Below are 24,085 nucleotides of genomic sequence, written 5' to 3'. Positions count from 1 at the left end.
ATTTATACATTGTATGTCAACTTAATTATTTACATTTTTTTCATATTTTCATAGTCAAACAATGATTATATGTAAAACAAAACCAATTCATAAAATTTTATGTCCACTAAGGTAAATACATGGGCATTTATTCAATCACCATAACGACACAGGCTGGTTTGAAGATACCAAGTTTCACAAGCTGGTTTGAGATACCAATTTTCAATTGTATCTTCACTGTTTGATTCATGTTCATTTCCGTCCAGCGAATCCAGGCTTTATCTACATTTTCTCAATGTAAGGCAAGTGAACGTCTGTGCACGTTTGCATTGAAAAATCAAATCAAACTTTAAGGAAAGCATGTTACATTCAGTTCAATATACCACCTGATGTCAGCAAAACAACGTGATAATACTTCACTTTGAAAATAATGGATATTTGATAATAATGATATACAAAACTCAAAATACATGTACATTGAAACGGTATAATGATATTAATGTCGATTTTGTCAGAGTTCTTCTTCTGATTCCTTACACCCTTTTCCAATTGAAAACTAACAGTTGATTTGATTGATAACAGGAGATCAATACTCTCGACTGCTTTCTGTCATAGTAAATTGCCCAAGGATTCTTGATACCATCTTTCTCTCCCAGGATCACGTCTATCTTCTGCTGTTTGGGTTCTAACTGAACAACTGTGTTACTGTATAACCCACAGATAAATATCTGACCTTTACCATCAGTACATATGCCTAGAGGTTGTTTCAAGTTCCTGTTGCTGAACGTGTTGACTACATTACCAGTCAGATCCAACATAGTAATGTTATCACTGCGATAGCTGGTAACAAGAAGATGCTGACCATCATCTGTGACTGTGATGTAAGCTGGAACGGAAGATAATCCACTTATAGAATGATGTACTGACGAGTGTTGTTATACACTTCTATACAACCGGAAGATGAATCATATATATCACCACAACAGACATACAGTTTATCATCAACATAAACCAATTCTCTACAGTAGTTACCTGTACTGAATGATCTCTTCGATGTCAGTTTCTTTTTTACAGATATGTACTGAACTTTCTTAGCATCAAACAGAGACACAGCAACCTCATCAGAACCAACGTTACATATACTATGTGGAGGGACGGATAGTTGTAGAGAATCGAGAAGTTTATATGACTGATCTAGTCTCTTCAGCTTACTGTTGATATTATCAGCAATAAGGATAGTTCCGTCTGGTAACTGACAGATGTTTGATATATCACACGCTTTAGAATCAGATTTCTCCTTTACACCAAATTTACCATACAGCTGTGTTTTGTACATGTATATAGGAAGCGGAGCACGATTATCCGGAGACGTCTGTGAGGATGACGTCGATGCACGTGACTGGCGCTCATGCCTGTCTTTGGCTACTGGTGAATGGTTACTTGCGTTCATAGGGATCTCAGTAAAGCTGCCCAACATTTCAAGTGAACTAAGGTATGGCTCGATTTTCAGGTCTATTCTAAAGTTAATAGCATCTTTCTGTACCTTCTTCGAGATGTTAAGAACTTCCTGCATAGCATTACTTAAGAATATCTTGTCGGTTTTGACTTGTACAAAGAGATCGCACTCATTTTCTCCCTTGAATGACTCTAGCTGCTTCAGCATGTTCTCAGCTGTTGATTTCATGACGGTAAGATCTTTTGTATCTTGTTCGCAACTGCTTACGATAATTTCCGCTTTATCATGTAAGGCATCGAGAGCGTTTTCCTCCAGATCATCAAAGTACTTATTGACTTTCTTTCTAAAATTAGCAATAATTTTCATGACATCTTTTCTTTCATTTTCAATACGAGAAATATCAGCTTTCCGGTCTGCAAGAACTCTAACGGCGTCGTTCAGGAGGGCCCGTGTTTCTTGTTTGATAGTTTGGTACTCGTCGCTTTTTTGTATACCCTTAGCCGCGTCTATCAAATGCTTGGTGTTAGCACAGTTGCTGCAATTTAAATGATGTATTGATAACACCCAATATTCAGAGGTAAGTGTTGTTGTTAAGCCGAATTAAAATTGATTACTAGAATGCCTTTATTTCATAATTATTCAAATAAATTGAACTGAACCTTCAGTTTAAAAAAAAAACACATTAAAAACAATTTATTCTACTGCATTTTCTTTTTGGTTTAATTATAAAACGAAATATTGTTGAGTCGCAACTGCATTTGAAGTATTAACACTAAAATACATTTTTAATGTAAGACAGTTCGCTGAAAATAATATTTATCTATTGGGTTTCATTGTTGCATACAGTTGCGGATCTAGGTGTTTGGTATAGAGGAGTTGCCACATTTTAGTTCCTGGGACATGCCTCTTGAGAACAACATTCAAAATAAATATATACTTCAAATGTTAATGTAACATGGCGTACAATTATTTGTTACAGTGTCATCTCATAATTTTGTAAATTAATCAGAAGCAATCCAGTTATAATGATAGCTTTGAGATTCGACTGTCATCCCGTCCCGCCACTCCATCAGTTATGAATACTATAAATATCATTTTTACGAGCGAAGCGAGCTGAAAATTTTCTTTTGTTGAATGATTGCTATCTCGGTTTAGATACAGATATGTATGCCCGCCAGATTTCAGAAGGAAGCGCGTGACGGGTGCGTCTTTCATTGGATCCTTCATACTTAACTAAAAACTAATCTAGACTGGAAACATACCTGTGCTCCAGAACCTTGCACGAGCTACAGCAGACGACATCATGGTTCCCGCAGTATATGTTAACGACTTCACCCGGATGTTTCAAACATCGCTTCGTTGGAAATGAAACAAGTTTAGACTGCGCCACTTTCACAAACGCCCTTTGGTCCAGTAACTGGTGCGGAAATCTGTTGTGATTCCTGACACAAGACTCACACATGTAGACGAAACATTCCTCGCAATATCTGACAGCCTCTAAGTGCTTTCCTTCCTTTTCACAAAGCGAACATGGAAAGTCATAAAAAGGCTCATGTCCGCCCTCTAATGTTCTAGAAAAGCTACCACCCGTAGCCATCTTGAAAACCGTCGTACTAATAAGCTTTGATAATGTGGCAGTTGAGTCCAATAAGTCCAGGGGTATTCAATGATAATCCGTCATAGATCCATTGTAAAACAAATATTGGATTTACCTGTATTGGAAAATAAACAGTGTCGATTGTATTTAGGTCAACTGCCACATTATCTAAGTTTATTAGTAACTATCCGTCTGTTTAGATATTAAATCTGTTTTAATATCAATGTATGTGATATAAGCGTATATTAAGTTAAAAAGTTAAAAGCTGTTATGAAATTTAGTATCCCTGAGCAATTACACTTTATAAAGTGAAATAACAATTAAGTATTTTTTTAAACTTTGAAAAAACTGATTAATATATGTACAACTACAAATCCCCATTTTAACTTCCTTCTTTGTTTGTTTTCAGTCGCCAACGGTATCCCATACGCAGTAGCCCGTATATACGCGCTGATGCGTGAGTGATCGCGCAAGAGAATAATATACCATACACTAAATTACTTTAATTTACGTCAAGTATTGATCTTAAACGTACCATTACGGAAAATTAAACCTAATGCATAATGCATAATCAAAAATCTGTTTTAGGATAGGATAGCCAGGGGCGGATCCAGGATGTTGGGTTGGAACATGCACTTTTTGGCGTGATATATATATTTAGTACTTGTATATTGAATCCCTGAGGTATAGATAATAACAAACAAGGCGAGCTGAGTATGCCATGGTTTTAGCTTTGATTTGAATAGGAATATCTGCTCCTGAATGATGATGTCGATGATACATGGGCAGATTTTTAACAAAATATTTTCGCATAGATTATTACATACTGTGTGGCCTTTGTTGTTGTACACTGGTCCTGGTGTCCAGCTCCATCAGTTTCTATAATATATGCTTTTTTATCACAATAATTGTTTGAAGACATGTACCAGTATATGCATTCAATAGTATATCTAACACCAAAATCACATAATTTCTAAGGTATTAGATCACTAATAGAGAACCTCCTTTTTGAAGAGTATCCAATTCCTACCATAAACTACTTTGACAACAATTCTTAGTGGGGCGTAGGTTCAAGGCCTACTGGGACCAAATTTTTTCCCCCTTATTTTCCTTTTTTTCTAGTAAGTTTTTACCTCTTTCAAGACTTATTATTGATTTCTTGTACAAAAATGAAAAAATATCAATCTTATAAGCGATTTCTTGGTGTTCAAAGTGAATTTACTACTTAAACAGAAAGGATAGAGTTACACATCTTTAAAAATATTGAGTTACACACGGTGAAAGTTTTGCTTTCACTCTTAGATTATATATTGTGGAAGAAATTTAGGTAGGTTTTACGTCTGCCCTAAGGTTATTTTTAAATGGCGTAAGCAAAATTCAAAACAAAAACACAGCATTCGACCTTATTTTTTCAATGTTGAAGTATGAATTCTGTCTCATTAAATCCGTTTACTTGAGGCACCATAGAAATAATGATATTGACATTTTTATTTTGTGTTTTATAATTGTTTACCAATAGTTTTATGTTTCTTTTATTAAAATTAGTGGTAAAATGAGTTCCCTGCAAACATTTTGAATAGTGGCTATCACTTTGAAATTTGTCTGTGCTTGAGCTTGAGGAGATACCATACGTTATAAAAAATTTATAAAAAACGGCACGGTAAAAGTTGTTTAAAAATTGCAAAATAGTGCAAAACACGGTTACCTTTCAGAATATACCAAGCAAAGGCCATTTTGTAAACATTACTATTAGTGCTTTAATACCTTAAATACCTATCTAAAATAAGTTATATATAATATATATACCTGTATGCATTATTTTTTTTTATCACAATTCTGGTTTAAAAGACAAACTGTACATGTATATGACATATCTTAATTCTTATCAGTATGTGCATTCATTCTATTCAATTGAATTGTTAACAGAAAATTTAAATACCTAAAATCCTGTCTGTTTGTAAAACATTATCAATACGGAGCAATCTTTACACATTATAAATCAATGTTATCAAATTTTATTACCCTTATAAAAATATGAAGACAAAAGCAAAACACTCCTGTACAGACAAGAGGGATAACAGAAGGCTTAACATCACAAGGCAGGATAAGTGTGTTACTTCTCTTGAGAGTCTGATAAAGAAAGGAAAGAAAGAAAATAATGAAGAACATTTTATCATCTAAGGAGCTCGTACATATTTATTAACACCAAAGAACATGGTGATTTTAACATCATGCACACACCGTTTCATACTATATAAAATGGTTTTTAAAATGTTTAAGCTGATTCAATTATTTACAGATGAAGTTCACAGCGACTAACCCACATCGTGGTGTGAGAATTTAAGAAATCAAACTTTTACCAATATTGACCTTTATGTTGCATATTTAATGTTCTAACAATGTATTTTTCATCGAAAACTGTCCCAAAATGTTCTTTTCCTAATAAATAAAAAATACCTTGCAAACATTGACATTGAGAACATGATTCGCCGCGCCAATAATTGCGGAGTATTTGTGATGGCTTTATGTGAGTGTCACGATTCGCACGAGCGCGGGTATTTTCATTTCATGAACACCTCCTACTCGGTTAGTAACCTACACATGTCTCTCCACTGGTCCGCCCGTCTTACCAGCGTGTTTGTGTAAAGTGTTGGATATAAATAAGCATATCTGTATGAAATATGAAGAATTTTACCCTTCATTTTCCCTCGCACACTTACTGTATCTATTATAGTTTCAGATATCTATATGAATTAGAAATCCGTTGTGCTTCAGAAGGTATCAGTCAAACTGTGAAGAAATACATGCAAATGTTATATGTTTTACACACAGAAACATTTGATACATGTTCTTTCGTGATTTGATGATTTCAATCACTTTTAATCCGATATCTTCAGACAACTGAGTATTAACAGTTACAAAAAGGGAACTTAGGTATCACAATCACCGACTGAATAACTCTTGACCAAGGTCTTATTATAACATTTTTTGACGAAAAGACGAAAATGTTTATGAGCTGTGACCTCTTAAAGAAATAAACAAAGACATCTTAATAGCTTGCCAGCCATACATATGGCAGTTACATTGTTAGACCTTAGAAAGCTTGTAGGAGAATTAATCTTCAAATCTACTTCCTTTCTATATTGAATTTACCAGTTTCTTGATTTTTTCTACTAACTGATGGGTCTAGAGTTGAATATACAAAATAAAATGTCACAGAACAAAACGGAAGTGACTTTACTTCCTTGACCTCTTGTGTATCAAGAAATAGTAAGTAACCACATTTAATTTGTATGAATTTCCTGAGATTAGAAAAGGTTTTACTACACATGCTGGTATGTATAAATATTGTCATTTCTAGTTAAAATGACTCTGACTCCTCATTACCGAGATTTACATTGGTACTTCACTTTATTCTCTCAAATTCAAGGCCATTGGTCATCTTTTGTAATCATAATGTATACATCTTGGTCCATTTAACGTTGAACTTTTTCTACCTTTTAAAAGGATGTGATTGACAATTAAATACCCAGTTATGTGTAGATAATTTACTACATGTATTAAAAACTGGAAACATTACTGCAAGAATAGCAAGGGAAATATCTCTCTACTTTTGTGAAAACTTATTTTACACATTTTTCATGATAAACTCATTGAATGACACATTACATTGCACAGAAATGTAAAAGTTCTATTCAGTAATGTTTTATTTTTTACAATCTCTAACTGGTCATCTAGTACAGTTAACAAGGTACCCTCATAGCTAAGTGGTGAAGGATGTTCGTATCAAATGAATTACCATAGTATCTAAGGGTTCAAGCCCTGCTTTGCTCATCACGTGAGCCATCCAGCCTGCTTGTGGAAGGCCAGCGGTTCTACCAGGTGCCCACCTATGCCCGAAATAATGCCCGGAATGGCACGAGTCTTCCTTAACAATTACAGATAGAAAATTGCCATATATCCTGCACTGTGTTCATGTGATGTAAAACTTAAAACATATATGTACAAAAGATTACCTTCAAGAACTGGGCCATAAAGTTTTGTCTCGTTTTATGTCCCACTAAACCAATTTAGGAATATTGCAGTTTTTTTTAGCTTTGAATGGTAAAGGATGGCCCAGGCGCCCACCATCATAGGCATGGGCAGATGCCTGAGTAGAACCAAATATTTTCTGTAAACCAGTCGTATTGCTAACTCGTCAGAGAGAATTGTACGTCACTTGAAGGTTTCAACCCCAAATAGGTGATGACAAAGTGATTGAAAGTCAACGTCCAGCTTTGAATGGTAAAGGAAGGGCTTTTAGCTAATCAGTCATGAATTGCTCTGAGATTTCCACCATTTAGTACAAGTATAACACCACAAAATGAACATTTGATAATAATAATAACAATGTCTCTTAAAATTAATTCCGAATATTTCCTATTATTTTAATTAAGTTAAAAATTTTAGAATAAAGCAATAATTGTATATCATAACTGCAGCTGATTTATTTTGCTCCAAAATGAAGAAAAATAGGTAGAGTGTGAATGTTCATTCTAAAATATCTAGATATATCTCTCACTTTATGTAATTATCTCCCTTTTAAACCAAATAGATATATACTGATAATAAAGCACAAAGTAGACCTTCACTTACTGAATGTTATAAATGCAAATGCTTTGCTGATAATTGAATGATTTCAGTAACATAGGATACCTAGATACCTAGCTTTTTACCTCAAAGTACTTTGTCTTTATAATTTTATCGATATGCTTTAAAGTGTAAAGATTAACATAAAATACATACAGTTTGGTTGATTTAGACATATTTTGTATAAAGAAATGTATTTTGTTCATGTCATATCAGTTTTTTTGAAGATATTGCAAATTATAATAAATTTATAAAATTACTAGCGATCTTTAAACACAAATAACTCCATCTTAAAACCATAAGACTGAATTAAATGATCCATTTACACTAGTGCTTATTTAGAAAAATTTTATTGGTAAGAAAATGGAAAATAGCATAATTTGAGGCGGCCATTTTGAAATCAAGATGACCGCGAAAATAATGGTGATAAAAAAGTTACCAATGTATTTTGAGAGGCTAGGTGTTTAAACTTTAAAAAAAAACATACAACTTCCTAAAATACAGCAGAAACATCACAAACTCATATTTTCGGACAATTCGGCACAAAATAAAACGTTGGTAGGATTTTACCAAACTATGTCTCAGATTGTGTAATCGATTAGCACCAGTCGTAATCAGTACAAAATATCTATTAAAAAGAAATGAACGAGTTGTGCGTTATCTAGAACCAATCGAATTTAATCTTCCGGGTACGAAAGTTGTTTACTTTGTTGAGTTCAAAATAATAAGTTATGGCGGAGAAAAAGGAGGATAAACGTAAACCACTGGGTTTGAAAACAGAAAATGGAAATCCAGGTACTTTTTTCTAATAGAGTTTATTGCTGTCAACAGTTGTAAGACTTGAAATAAATCATTTTTAGAATGATATTCGTACCTAAAATTTCATACATAGTTGTTTTTTTCGTTCGTAATTATAATTGATAATTTATTTGAAAATGCAGATACATGATAATAAGGTTTATAAATAACATATTCAGAATTTGTCCGAAAATCAGCATAATTTTGCCTCTTTTGAAGAAGAGCTTATATTTTTTAATGAGTCGGGCCATAGAGGTCCGGTCGGGTATGGATACTGAAAGTGGTATTTACAGATAGGAGACTGTAATTTATCTACTAAAACGTGATACGTAATATTCAACAAATACCGTCGGTATAAGTAGATCCGTGTATATATGGCACGGTCACGGCAAAGTGTGTTCGCATCATTCGATAAGTCAGAGCTCTTTTACATTTAAATGAAATGTTTGAGTTTCTCCATTCAAACTCACTGTTCTTGTTCCATGTTGTAGCCTTGCATTATAAAATATTTCTAAATACCTGGTTAGTTTATGTTCTTTGGTGTCAAAGTTGATTCCATCAACACGAATTAAATCAACACCCTTTATCAAAATAGTCTGTACAGTATACTCGGGTATTCCGAATCAGTTTTCATCAAAATTAAATTAGACTTATGCTTCAACATGTACAATATCGTTTATACATATTCATGAATAATTAATTAAATTGCCAATAAAAAGACATTATCTGAATTATGAAATATATAGCTTACTATGTAGATTTTTTCCGACCTCCATGACATCATTCATTTCGAGTCATTTCAGAGGTATTCCGAATCACTGCTGCCACTTATCATTTGTACCTGTATAAGTCTATACTTAGTGATACTAGTTTGGTGAAATAGGATTCAGAATGCTATGACAACTTTATATCTGTTCAGTTAACACAAAATAATAAGTTTAAATTAAATAATAAGACCATAATGAACGCGGTATATATTTATTGTTACAATTTCAACATTGAAGCAATATCACCGTTCAGCATAACACATATAGTAGCATATAAATGGTCTAGACTAACTATTTACATGAGTTCAAGACATTTTCAAATAAATGGATGGGGTGACACTGGTAAATATCTAAGCGTTATGAAAGAGAAATGAGGCAATATGTTATAAATAAACACACTTTTGTTAAAAAATAGACCAGATAAAGTGTGGTGATTCGGAATACCACATGTTTAATGACTTTTGTTTAATGAAAACAACATTTTTATAACAAGAATAATGTTAAATATTTATATATCTATAGAGTGATAGGTATATAATATACACCATGTTCATGTGCTATTTATCTGGGTACATTACCGGACAATAAAGTAAGCGTCTCTTAAAGAGAATAGCTCCGTATTTTCTAGGAAAACTTAGCATCTTAAGTCAAAATGCGACATACTTATACCGTGTTTATAGCTTGAAAATATAGGTAAATGCTATAACCTACGATTGATCAATATGCACAGATGTTTATAGTTTACAAACATAACATTTTTGTATTTTTGTTAGAGTATTTGTTGTTATCAGCTATAAAATGTTTAGAGTGAACCACATTTAAAGCGGCATATGCCTCAAGATCGTCTGACAACAAAAATACTACTTTTAGATATCTTGAAATAAATGCTATATTTCTTAAGAAGCTTTAAAACGTAATTACTGACAGACTTTATGTAACGGAAACACGAGAATTTGCTGTTTTTACTACTTTTTACGATGAAAATCGAAAAGCGTTTGTCACGCTTTTACTCAAGGAAAACTGTCTCGATTATAAATATCTATATTTTGGTGTCATCATTCACTACTTCAGCTATAGCTCTATTAGTTACGACGACGGAAAAATGTCTTTATTGCCGCAGCGGACCGGGGTTCGATTCCCGAAACGGTCATCTTTTTTTCTTGATTTGGAATTTCTAAAATATTTTAGAAACAAAAATTCATAATTATTTTGATGTTCATAATATGACCAAACTTTAATTTGAAAGAAAGATTATTTTTTTAGCTAAATCTGGAGGTCAGTGCCTTTAAGACTGATACTGATTAGGAATACCCGAGTAGAAAGTATATTATGTGTGAACATTGGATAAGGGATCAGGGACTTTTTCCCTCGCATATTATCAGAAAATTTGTAAGGCCTACAGCAGGACTAAGATCACAGTAGTATGCCAGCTGTATTTATAATATTCAGTGACATTTTTTTCTATGTAACTACTGTTTAAAAATGCAATATGACACCTACAGTGTTACACGTGATGTTATCACTGAATATATCATTATTGCATGCTAGCCAAATTAGAGCTATCAAAATATGTAACCAAAACTATTACATCTAGGGAAAATAACGTTGTTTTGTAATTTATCAATTGAGCTGCGCCATGAAAAAAACCAACTTAGTGTATTTGCGCCCAGCATGGATCCAGACCAGCCTGCGCATCCACGCAGTCTGGTCAGGATCCATGTTGTTCGCTTTCAAGTCATATTGCAATTGGAGAAACCGTTAGCAAACAGTATGGATTCTGACCAGACTGCGCGGATGCGCAGGCTGGTCTAGATCCATGCTGGTCGCAAAAGCACTATGTTGGTTTTCTCGAGGCGCGGCTCAATTATCAATTAATTGTCGTTTAAAATATTACTGCTTAATTTGTATAACTTATTGATAGTAATTAACTTTTTGTACGCCAAAACGGAATCTTTCATCAAAATATGGTTTTTATGAAGGATTGAAATATAAAAAAAGGTATGCTTTTGTTTAGTAACTTTTTTACTTGGACTGTGCTAATAAATAGTTGAATTCCCTTTTCCTTCTTCAGTAAATAACATTGAGTAACAGAAATCGCTGTTAAACTGGAAAACAGGAAGACGCCGGAAGATACCGAAAGACATAAAAATACACTATAAAACACATAAAAAGAATGAAATAAGATGTTTTTGCATAAGTTAAGGTGTTCTGATACATCACATTACATATTTACTATTATCATGATGCCTACATTGTTATTGGATTGGTCAAAAAGGTTTTAATGCTTATACACAAGTAGCACGATATCGAAGGACACCGTGCAGCCACTTTAAAATAGTTACAGATATGTTCGATTGTTACATGAAATTAATCATGGATATACATTTCACCGAAATTAAAGGTAAAATAATTAATTATGTTAGTCAAAGATGTCTTTAGGTATCTATATGGATGATATCGAGTTTGTTTTGGTATATCATTTACATGGTTCTAATGCTTATAAAAGTGTCTTTCGGAAATATGTTATGTAGCGTGATGCCGAAAGACACATTGAATCACTTTTAACACATATAAAAAGACAGAAATAAGATGTTTATGCAAACATTATGATGTTATAGTATAAATATACTTTTGAATGTCGAAACAAGGTTTTAGTGCTATGAACGCGTCTTCCTGTAATTTGAATCCATACAAAGATAAAAAGTATACGGTTACTCACATCATTTTGCTAAAAGTCAGTTGTAAAAGTAGTTGGAACGATTAATTGAAGTTTTACACTTATCAGTGCGCCTTTCGGTTTATGGTAAATACTAAAAGACAGTGAATATAACAATAAACTATATATAGGTCAATTTCAGCTTTTTGCTCACCTGATCACAAAGTGCTTGGGTGAGCTATTGTTACCGCTCACCGTCCGGCGTCCGTTTGTCCGTCCGCCGTCCCTCCGTCTATTCTTCCACACTTTCTTTTAAACAACATTTCATCCTAAATTACAAGGCCAATTTTGATAAAACTTCAGAGGGATATTCCTTGGATAGTCTTCTTTAAAAATTGTTTAAGAATTGAATTCCGTACAGAACTCTGGTTGCCATTGGCAATTGAAAGGAAACAATTTTAAAAATATTCGTGTCCAAAACCACAGGTCACAGGGCTTTGATATTTGGTATGTAGCATCATCTAGTGGTCCTCTACAAAGATTGTTCAAAATACATCTCTAAGGTTAAATACGGCACCGCCCTGGATATCACATGGTTTATATAGACTTATATAGGAAAAAAATTGAAAAAAATCTTCCTGTCCAAAACCACAGGGCCTAGGGCTTTGATATTTTGTATGTAGCATCATCTAATAGTCATCTACCTACCATGATTGTTCAAATCATCCCCTAGGATCAAATATGGCCACGCTCTGGGGTCACATTGTTTATATAGAATTATTTAAGGAAAACTTTTTAAATTTTCTTACACAAAACCACATGGCCTAAGGCTTTGATATTCGGTATCTAGCATCGTGTAGTAGACCTTTACCAAGATTGTTCAAATTATCTCTCTGAGGTTAAAACTGACCCTGCCCTGGGAGCACATGGTTTAAATATACTTAAAATAGGGAAAAACCTTTAACAAATTCTTGTCTTAAACCGTTAGGCCAAGAGCTTACATATTAAGTATGTGGTATGCTCTAGTGGTTCTCAAGATTTTTCAAATCATGACCCCGGAGTTAATATTTGCCACTCACGGGGGTCTCTTGTTTTACATTAACTTATATAGGAATAATATTTAAACATTTTCTTGTCCAGAACCACAAGACCCAGATCTTAGATATTTGTTTTTTAGTAATTTCTAGTGGTCAACTATCTAGTTTTAGCAAATCATGACCCTGGGGTCAAACTTGACTGCGCCCCGGGGTCAAGATTTTGTACATTGGCTGATATATATTCTTCTCTGAAACCATAAGACCTAGAACTTAGATATTTGGTATGTGGCATGCTCTAGTGGTTTTCTTCCACAATTGTTTAAATCATGATCCTGGGGTTAATATAGGCCACACCCAGGTTGTCTATTGTTTTACATAGACTTATTTGTTTTTGAAGTAGTGACAAAAAATGGACCATATGTATAATATTTGATAAAGATTTCAAAAGCCTTAATCGTGACCTACTGACCTACTTTTTCGTTTTTGAAGTTACAGCAAAGAAATCTTGACCACATATGTAGTTTTAGAGAACGATTTCTATACACATCTTAAATAGTCCTAATTTTGACCTACTGACCTACTTTCTTGTATTTGAAGTAACAGCACAGGAATGTGGACAAAGTGTATAATGTTTGGTACAGATGTTTATACTCATAGTGAGTAGTCTTAATCTTTACCTATGACCTACTTCTTGTTCTTGAAGGTAATCATAGAAATTTGGACCACGTGTATACCTTTTGATACAGATCTCCATACTAATCTTTAATATTCTTAACCCTGACCTACTAGCCTTCTTTCATTTTTTGAAGTTACAGCTAAGGCTTTGGAGCACCAGTATAATTTTTATGCCCCCGAAGGGAGGCATATAGTTTTTGAACAGTCTGTCGGTCTGTCCGCAATTTTCGTGTCCGGTCCATATCTTTGTCATCCATGGATGGATTTTCAAATAACTTGGCATGAATGTGTACCACAGTAAGACAACGTGTCGCGCGCAAGACCCAGGTCCGTAGCTCAAAGGTCAAGGTCACACTTAGACGTTAAAGGTCATTTTTCATGATAGTGCATTGATGGGCGTGTCCGGTCCATATCTTTGTCATCCATGGATGGATTTTCAAATAACTTGGCATGAATGTGTACCACAGTAAGACGACGTGTCGCGCGCAAGACTCAGGCCCGTAGCTCAAAGGCCAAGGTCACACTTAGACGTTAAAGGTCATTTTTCATGATAGTGCATTGATGGGCGTGTCCGGTCCATATCTTTGTCAGTCATGCATGGATTTTAAAATTATTGGGCATGAATGTGTACTACAGTAAGACGACGTGTCGCGCGCAAGACCCAGGTCTGTAGCTCAAAGGTCAAGGTCACACTTAGACGTTAAAGGTCATATTTCATGATAGTGCATTGATGGGCGTGTCCGGTCCATATCTTTGTCATTCATGCATGGATTTTAAAATAACTACGCATGAATGTGTGGCACAGTAAGACGACGTGTCGCGCGCAAGACCCAGGTCCGTAGGTCAAAGGTCCTAAACTCTAACATCGGCCATAACTATTCATTCAAAGTGCCATCGGGGGCATGTGTCATCCTATGGAGACAGCTCTTGTTCAACATATTTCAGTGGTTACATGGAATAATCACTACCATGACCTACTCACCTAGATTTTAGTTTTCGATGCTTTAGCAAAGAAATCTGTTCAAGCAAGCAACTAAACTCGATATAGGGCCATCATGATGCTCTTGTTAACATAAAATATCGAATTGTTTAAAGTATTTCTGTAGGTTGTCTTTCTGTATCAGTGTAATTAATTAAGGTTTATTTTAGGTTCTCAGATTTTTTTTTTTGAAATTGTTTTATTATTGAAACAAATGTGTAATAAAACTGTACCATAGTAATTAAACTATGTGTGTATACTAGTTTTTTTTTCTTGTAGGATAACAAATTCATCAAATAAGGAAAAGTAATAATTTGATAGTTCAACTTCATAACCGCAGTTATTGCCCTTTGAAAATAAAGAATGTATTACTGAGAGTGGCGGTAATTTTAATGTGCATAGTGTATCCCATAAACATTCTCATAAATATAATATTAGTATTTCAATCCTTTAAACGGCAAGGGATATTCAGTGTTGTTACATTGTCTAATCCTTTGGGATTATGGAGTCCACTAAATGTTCATGGGCAATAGAATTCTACTTGTGGCAAGAGGGCATCAGGATGTTTCACTTTCCACTACTTTTCAATCAAACCGAGTCTACTGCTAGATTGCTTGGTTACATTCCATGCTTCAAAAGGATCTTTACAGATTTTATCAACTACCACAACAGCAATCTTAAAGTGCAGTGTGGCGGCCGTAAAAAGTATCGTCGTACTTATATTCAGTGTTTTTACATTCTTTCTGGTCCTTTGTGATCATGGACTCCTCTAAACGTTCATGGGGGGAGGGGGTAATAGAGTTCTGCTTAACAATATGTGTTTGTAAAACACGTATGCCCCCGTGGTGTCCTTTCCTGGCCACTATGACCTTTGTCCTTCAACCAAGTGGCCAAAACAAAACAGTAGGGTTTTTCTACTGACCACAGATAAACATCCTATTAAGTTTGACTCCTGTAGACTGTCGGAAATTTTGATGGTCCTTGCGGTGTTATCAACGATTAGGAAGGTAGATTGCATCGCCTGACTATGGCTAATCTTACCTTTGAAACCAGCACTTAATTGTTTCCTTATTTAATTACGTGTGTGTATTTTTTGCAGTCTTTCTTTATACAGTCAAACCTGTGAACAAAGACCACTCTTGGGAGTAAAAGTGGTCTTTGTTCACAGGTGGTCTTTATTCGGGTGGAAGGGTTACTTCTCAGTTAGCCATTATCAAGCTGATAAAAAGTATTTTCACAGCTTCTTGCTTTCTTTATATTCTATGTATTAATTCGGCCGGTGCAAACTTGCAAATTTTCAATCAAGCAGTAATAGTACGGGGGCCAATGAGGTCTACCATGCATCCCCCCTAGACTTGTTTTCATAGGTACCAAATTGTTCGGCAGGACCAACTCTATCAAAATAAAAAATGTTCCCATGAAAAAACTCTTTTGAACTATATATGATTTCACTGTTTCCATGGCAACTATTCAATTTTGAAAAGGACGACCATATAGGTGATAATCAGTCATATCTTGGTCAGTTTTAGCGATAAAACAATACAAATGATGTCAAAATGGAGCTAAGACATTGGCCTTTGAAAAGCAGCATTCGTATTTTAATTTACTAATTTGCATATTCATGAATATTGATGAGAATTTTAAAAATAACAAAATTTTGTTAAAAAATAACATTTTCTAAGTGTCAAATCAATTTAAATGTACTAATTAGCTTTGTTCTGGTCTAAAAGTCTCTCAGTGTTTTGTAATATATTATTTTGTTACTTTTATAGCACATTTATTTACTCAAAACTGGATGTGCTCAGCTAATTTGCATAAATTGAACCAGTGTCACAAACAACGAATAAAATTCTGAAACCCCTAAAACAGAATAAAATGATGTAATTAATTGTTATCAATGTAAAACCAATTTTTATGTGGTCTATAATGTTTGTAAACAAAAAATTAACATTTTATTAAAGGAAGAATAACAATGTAACATACATTACACATATTACCTTACCATTTCAACAACGTTGTTGTATTGGTTCAATTATTCAGAAAATATTCCATAAACATGATTAATATTACATATTTTGTACTGTAATAATACAATATACTTCTTTACTTGTCAGAGAGTGTGATATTTTTTCCGTAACACACTTTAAAATACGTTACCACTACCATTGCTTTTTAAAAAGATATTGAAAAAGAAGTTGAAGCCCAAATTGTCGCATACTGATTTATTTAAACTGTTAGCTGTTAGTTTTTAAAAGGTTTTCTTCTGTTATTTCAGAAATAGCCTAAATATATATTGCACCCTTCATGTAACTCTACGTTTAGATGGAATTTCGATAAAACACGCAATAATATCCATTTGTGCATCCATAATATTATTTTGCAAAGTGGTGCTTAACCAAAACTAATAAACAAAAGAAAATATGCTGGTATTTAAAGACACTTTAGATTTAAAACTAAAACCAGCTGGACAAAATTGTTTAGTGATACCAAATCAAGATATAAGAAATATATAAAACTTTATACATATGAAATGAAGAAGACTATTGTAGTCATTTTGAAACATTTACAAGAAGACAGAATGTACAAAATAATTTTTTTTTTTTGGTATTCTAAATTGTACAGACAAGGACTAAATTATATTATGTGTTGGAATATTCCTTGATATACCGTAACATTAAGAGAAACACTACTAAGAGTAACTATGCATCAATCGTAACAAAAAAAAGTTTGATTATCAATTAAGTTACAGACCAAAGGTTATGACAAAGGCATTAACTCTCTTTGTCAAAAGTTCAAACTGTAGCAAGAAACTCGAGAGTATGATACAAATTCAGAATCAAAGTGTAATCAAATTTCATTCATAAAAATAAAGTGATTTTGAGAGCCTATGATCTTCTTTGGTCATTTGCTTTCTAATTTATGAATGATGTGCTAAAAAGCAACATATTATTCATAACAGATAACCAACAAGAGAGCAAATATGCTATATTAGGTAACATTAAAGTGAAAACATCGTAAGTAACATCTTAACCAAGACGTGCAGAATTTGATTCTTGTAACACTACTGCCTCATAATTTGTGCATTTCATATTTTTTCAGACATTTCATCCAATTTTAAGTTCAAATTTTAAGTAATCCATGAAAATTCCCTATAACAGAACACTGTTTAAGCTAGTGCTAGGGGTATGATGGCAGTTTCACATTTCACTACATCTAACGAACAGACAGAATCAAATCAAGTCAGCTATTTATTTTGCTCGATTATGTTGTTATGTTTTAAAAGGATGAGCTTAAAAACAATTTGCTATCCCTTAAATACTCTTTAAGTGCCATATGATGGTTGTAAAAAGTTTCCTCGTACTCACTTTCAGTGTTGTTTGATTTTCTAGTCATTTCGGACCATACTAAAATAGAATTCCTCTTAAGCCAGTGCTAGGGGGGTGTAAGGTGCTTTTCACACTTCATTACCTCTCATAAACAGCCATGATCCAACTGAGTTTGCTGTTTATTTGCTTGGTTGCGATCTTTGCTTCAAAAGGATCTTCTTAAAGTCTATTGCAAAATGTTTTCAGTAACTCGTTCATACAGCACTCAGTGTCTTTCTATCAGTTTTAAATAGCATTATGTGATTGTTTTCCTAACAATTTGGTTTTCATAGACTTAATATCATTCACATTCTTGACTGCCTTTTCCAATTTTATAAGTTTAAATCGAAAGATTATTTGAAGTTCCTGAAATTTCATTTTGTTTTTTAGTTTTTGTTCAGTGCAGCTTTTCAACAGTGAATAGTTCATCAATAAGCCCATGAATATCTCAGTACAATTCATGTGTTTCTGAAACTAAAAAACAAAATGCTTTATTTCTCACGTAAATAACTGCATTGATGCGCTTCACAATAACACAAAACGAGATATATATTCCATTAAAACAATTTCCATGAAAGGAAGCCCCAAACTGTAACCCTGTTGTCAGTGTATGAATGTTAGCAGGGATGTATACATTAAAAATATATACAGAATATATACATAAAAATATATAATCAATGTAAAATGTAAGTATTGACAACAATATTGAAACCATCAAATAAAAGAACAACATATTTAAGAAACAGATATTAGTATAATTAAACTGATAGATGCATTAATTCAAAATGAAAAAAGGAACATTGAATGTGTAATTAATGTTTCAGATGATTTCTTTGTTGACAAAAGTGAAGAAAGAATGTTAGAATTAATACTTTAAACTTTTAACAAATCCATGATATCATAATATTGAAATATATGGTTCAGATTTCTTTATACATATTTCTAAATACAGCAAAGTACAGTGGTAACGTACTTTAAAGCGCCGTAATGGAAAAAATCTCACTGCTTGGAAAGTATGGAGCTATACTACTTTGTAGAAGTATTTAACAACTTGATAACTAAATATTCCTCTACCATTTTCTGAGAAAATAACGGTACAATAAAACAAGATTACTGGAATGGTAACGTTACATGTACATGTGTTAAGTATGTTACAAACAGATTCCTCCTTCAAATAAGTATTTACATTATATTTTCATATGTTTCAGCTCAAATAACACAAGTTTGTTGATCACAGTTTAGTTCATCATGTTGTTCAGTTTTAGTTATATCTTGTTTTCAGAGATGTCTGTTTCAGCATAGATTAATTTAAGCAAATTTGCTAAAATACCTAATGTAGAAAAATTATTTACCCTCACAGTAATAAAATACTATTCTAGAAAACACTGAGAGACATTAAGACCAGATCAAAGCTGTCTGATCTATATTTTCTAAATAATTGATGTAACAAAACAAGGCTATTGAAATGGTAACGTAATGGTGTAAAGTATGTTACATACTGATTCCTTCTTCGAAAAGGTGTTCAAACTTTATTTCCAAACAATATAGCTCACATAATTGTTATTTCATAGATAACATTTAATTATATCATTTTATTAAATCTTAGTGGTATCTTGTTTCCTGAGATGTTGGTTGTGGTTATGGTTAATATTATGCAAATTAGCTAAACATACCTATTTTGGAGTAAAAAAGTTACCATCACAGCTATAAATACTATTTAAGAAAACACTGAGAGACTTTCAGAACAGATCAAAACTGTTTGGTACATTTAAATTGATCTAAAACTTAAAAAGCATTATTTTCTAATAAAATTTTGTCATTTTGTAACATTCTCATTAATATTCATGAATATGCAAATTAGTTAATTAACATGCAAATGCTGCTTTTCAAAGGCCAATGTCTTAGTTCCATTTTGACACCATTTTTATTGTTTTATCACCAAAACTGACCAAGATATGACTGATTATCATCTAAATGGTCGTATTTTCCAAAAATGAACGGTTGCCATGGAAACAGTGAAATCTTATATAGTTCGAAAGAGATTTTAATGGGAACATTTTTTATTACGAAAAGGTTGGTCCTGTCGAACAATTTGGTACCTATGAAAAAAAGTCTATGGGGGGATGCATGGTAGACCCTATTGGCCCCCTACCTATAATTATTATGTTTGCTATAAGGTAAAAGTTGTGAAAATTCGGCAGAATTTAAGTATTTTTATGCCGGAACGGTCCAACTTGGTCGTTATTTGGGGGCAAATATGACCCTTGGGAATGAATCAGGCCGGTCGCTGGTCGCGGTCGCCAGGTGGTCGCTATTCACGGCCTTTTTATGTATTTTTCTACTGGGGGACCAGAGACCGGTCGTTGTCGACAGATGGTTGCTATTCACGGGTGGTCGCTAGCACAAGCTTGACTGTATTGTTATCACTGTATATAAATTGCATACTCAAGCATTGTGACGTACTATTTACACCTACATCAAATACACCACAAACATTCTGTCCATAAACAACTAAATTTGCACCGCTTTTCGTCAAGCTTTATCACATATACGCAGGTATATATGACGAACAAGATATCGCAAGTATTGTAATTCCAATGCTCGGCCAGCACAAGCTTTAACCAAGAAATATTCAAAGACAAACAATTAATCTGCAAAACTCAGAGCAAAATATATATTCGAAACAATACAAAACTGCAGAAAATCAGTTTATACACCTCTTATACTCAAAACATCAATCCACACACACATTCAAACAACCAAACAAATTGAAACATCAAATTCACAAAAAAGCCTACAATGCCAAAAATATTCACTGAGCAAATCAACAATTATGTACAATGAAACGTACACCACCAATCTTTAACAACTAAATCAAGAAACAAATCTTTCCTTCATAAATCGATCCACCAATAGACTCTAAATAACTTTATAACTGCATGTACAACATGCAACTTTCTCTCGCTAAATGGCGACCAAATCTGAACTGCTTTAACAAAATCATACACATTCCAACGTATCTCATACAACTCCAATTAATAACCTAGTAACCACGCTCTCTCTCTATTGCAGTGAAAAATTTATCAGCGAGGTTAAACAAGTCGTATAATGTAGCAACTTGTAAAATACATATCAACTGTTTTCCTCCCTGATGGTAAAGCTAGTGTACAGTATATATTAACAACTTTTGGTTTAACGCCGTAACGAATTATTCTGACATAGACCAAAACATTCTTCAGTTATCGATCAGAAACTGTATTCAGTCAAAGGGTCACTACGACCTTGACCTTTAACTTATTAAACATCGGGGTCATCTACTGACCACAGACAAAGATCCTTTGAAGTTTGATGCCTGCAGGTCAAAGTATTCTCCAGTTATCAGTCAGAAACTTTTTTTTCAGTTTTTCAGTCTCAAGGTCAATTAGACCTTGACTTTTAATCTATTGACTCCACACCCCAAAAATAGGGATCATCTACTGACCACAGGCAAAAATGTAAGCATTTGTATTTTTATACAAGATGTGTTTATAAAACACCTATGCCCCCATGATGACCTCTCTTACTCAGTATGATATTTCCTTTGACAAACCTACCAAAAAGCAATAGTATTGATCTAACGACCAAAGGCAAACACCCTATGAAGTTTGATTGCTTTAGGCCAAAGCATTCTTTAGGTATCGATAAGAAACTGTTTTAGTCAGAGTCACTAAGACCTTGACTTTTAACTTATTGACCCCTAAAATTTCGAGGTCATCTTCTGATCACAGACAATAATCCTATGAAGTTTTATGCCTGCAGGTCAGGTATAGATCAGAAAGCGTTTTCAGTCTGAGGGGACATTTAGGCAAAAAAAATATTTCAGTTATCGATCTGAAACAAATTTCAGTCTCAATGTCGCTGCGATCTTAGCGGTTACCTATTAACTTACAAACTATAAGGCCATCAGCAGGCATTCATCCTGTGAAGTTTGACGCTTGTAGGGCAAAGCGTTCTTCAGTTAACTTTCGGAAACCGTTTGCAGTTTCAAAGTCACTTCTACCTTGGCCTTGTCCAAGTGACCCTAAAAGCAAGAGGGTTCCTCTAAATTACGCAGGCAACCATCGGGTTAAGTTTGACGCCTGTAAGCATTCTTCAGAAGGACAGACGGAAGGCGGAAGGTCCGACTAAATGCCACCCCGTTAGATGCACAATAAAAAAAATCACAAGACACGTGTGAATCATGAAAATATCGTTGAATCGTTTTCCTGCATCATAGGCACCTAAAATTACTAATATGAATACGGATAGATCCACTTCTATATAAGTGCCCCCACCCCTTTATCCAATAAACAACTCCGATCTTATCTGCTGCTTATCAGCGATTAAACAACAGTAGCTGATTAGAGGGCAATTAGCATAGCAGGGGTCCAAACTAGACCATGAAGATGTCTGCAGTAGAGTTGTAAGAAATTAATTTTCCTTTGGTGAATGTGGAATGATTGAGATAATAATAATAATAATATTATTATTATTATCATTATCTTATCATTATTTAGATAATAATAGTAATAATAAGTATAATTATTATTATAAAATATTACAAAAAAAAACAACAACAAAAAAACCATCGTATAAAATATTACCAAATATAAAATAATAAAGATAAAGTAATAATATTAAAAACAATAATGATAATAAACCTCTGATATAGTGAAAACTCAATTCTTTGTGTAGACAAACGATATCTTATAATATTATGGTGATAATGAAAAAGGGCATGCCGATAAAAGTGCTCCTTCCATTATCTTTATTTAGAAAATTTACAGAAAGAATGGGGAAATGATTTTCTCATATGCATACAATTACTATTATTCGAATATAATAATTAAGAAATAATAAGTTCCCAAACGTGGTTTATCGTAGAATAACCCGAGTCTGTTATTATACGATAAATCACACTTGGGAACTTATTATTTCGATTCTAACACGACATACCAGTATCAACAGTGTTAGAAAAAATGGTAACTACATTTTACAACCGTGCTACGCACCTGGATCGAATGACGTCATTGCACGCGAGTGGTTTATTGCAGAATAACCGGAGATAGATTTTGCTCTACATGTATGTAGGTTATTTGTTGGTCGTGTTAGAATACTAAATAAAATTATTGCGGTATATCTATACTGAATTTTCAGTTCCTATTATTAGTAGCCAAAAGTTTACTTTTTTCATGCTTTACTTTATAACACTAAAATGCACATTCTGTTTTCAATCTTAGACAAATGTTATTTACAATGTACTGTAAGCATTAAAGACTGTTAGATGAGTGACAGCCACATTGTTCTAAAATATCAAATTTGAGTTTGTGCACATCTCCAGACAGAACTTGAAATTATTTTTTCCCTCCATAAAAACATTGATGACAAAATATTTTCCAGTTTAGACACAGACGGCCAATGACAATAATACGGTTTGAAATATTTCATTCTCAGATCTCTGTAATGCGGCCAAAGGAGAAGAAAATGATATTCATTTTCGATTTGTTTCATATAACATGATTTACATAACCTCTGTTCACGCGGTGTATTGTCGTACCTCCCTGGTTTAATACAAAGCGTATGCGAAGACGTTCTAAATCTAGCTAAAGCAATTCTATATTTATTTTCTTGTACTAAATCTAAATAGTTTTCTATCTCAAAATTACGTTTAAATATATAATATGTTTGTAATCGAGCCGAGTTATTAATCGCAAAAATGACTCTATTATTCTCTGTTTGATAACATTAGAGGTATTTCAATGTTAAACTGGTTATCAAAATTGTACACTAAACCATGATTTCACAAATTATCCTTTATGCCAAATTTTGTTACAGTAAGTGTGACGGACTTTATAAGTAAGTAAGATTGTTTAACAAGAGTGTTATTATTTTGTTTTAATATATTTGTCCAATATCTAAGCATATTGAAAGAAAAACTGAAGGGGAACACGACCTAATTCGCCATAAAGTGCTGCTAGAATTGTGGATTTTTTTACATAAAATTCTTCGTAGAAAGTTGGTGTGTATTAATTCGACATCTGTGACCCCATGTATGCCCCATATTTCCGAGGAAACATTTAAAATGGACCCTACTAAAGAACCGAACAATTTACGTTTCTGATAAATTGG

At 33.5% G+C, this 24,085-nt stretch overlaps 2 protein-coding genes across 2 annotated transcripts in view; one reads left to right on the top strand and one right to left on the bottom strand.

Moving 5' to 3' along the window:
* Positions 1–83: 83 nt before the first annotated feature.
* LOC123544405 (probable E3 ubiquitin-protein ligase MID2) lies at positions 84–3,434 on the bottom strand. The gene is made up of 2 exons (XM_045330481.2): positions 2,698–3,434; positions 84–1,970 (listed from the first exon to the last, which is right to left on the bottom strand). Exons 1-2 carry the CDS (start codon positions 3,030–3,032, stop codon positions 887–889), a joined length of 1,419 nt encoding a protein of 472 aa, XP_045186416.2. The 5' UTR covers positions 3,033–3,434; the 3' UTR covers positions 84–886.
* A 4,920-nt stretch (positions 3,435–8,354) lies between these two features.
* LOC128555067 (von Willebrand factor A domain-containing protein 5A-like) overlaps positions 8,355–24,085 on the top strand; it is a 150,222-nt gene continuing 134,491 nt past the window's right edge. The window contains exon 1 of the mRNA XM_053536424.1: positions 8,355–8,456. Coding sequence (XP_053392399.1) covers positions 8,393–8,456 — 64 coding nt within the window. The 5' untranslated portion in view covers positions 8,355–8,392. The remainder of the gene's footprint in view (positions 8,457–24,085) is intronic.

The sequence above is a fragment of the Mercenaria mercenaria genome, chromosome 2 (assembly GCF_021730395.1).
Source record: "Mercenaria mercenaria strain notata chromosome 2, MADL_Memer_1, whole genome shotgun sequence".
NCBI classification, from domain to species: Eukaryota; Metazoa; Mollusca; class Bivalvia; order Venerida; family Veneridae; genus Mercenaria; species Mercenaria mercenaria.
This window is presented reverse-complemented; position numbering and strand designations above follow the sequence as displayed.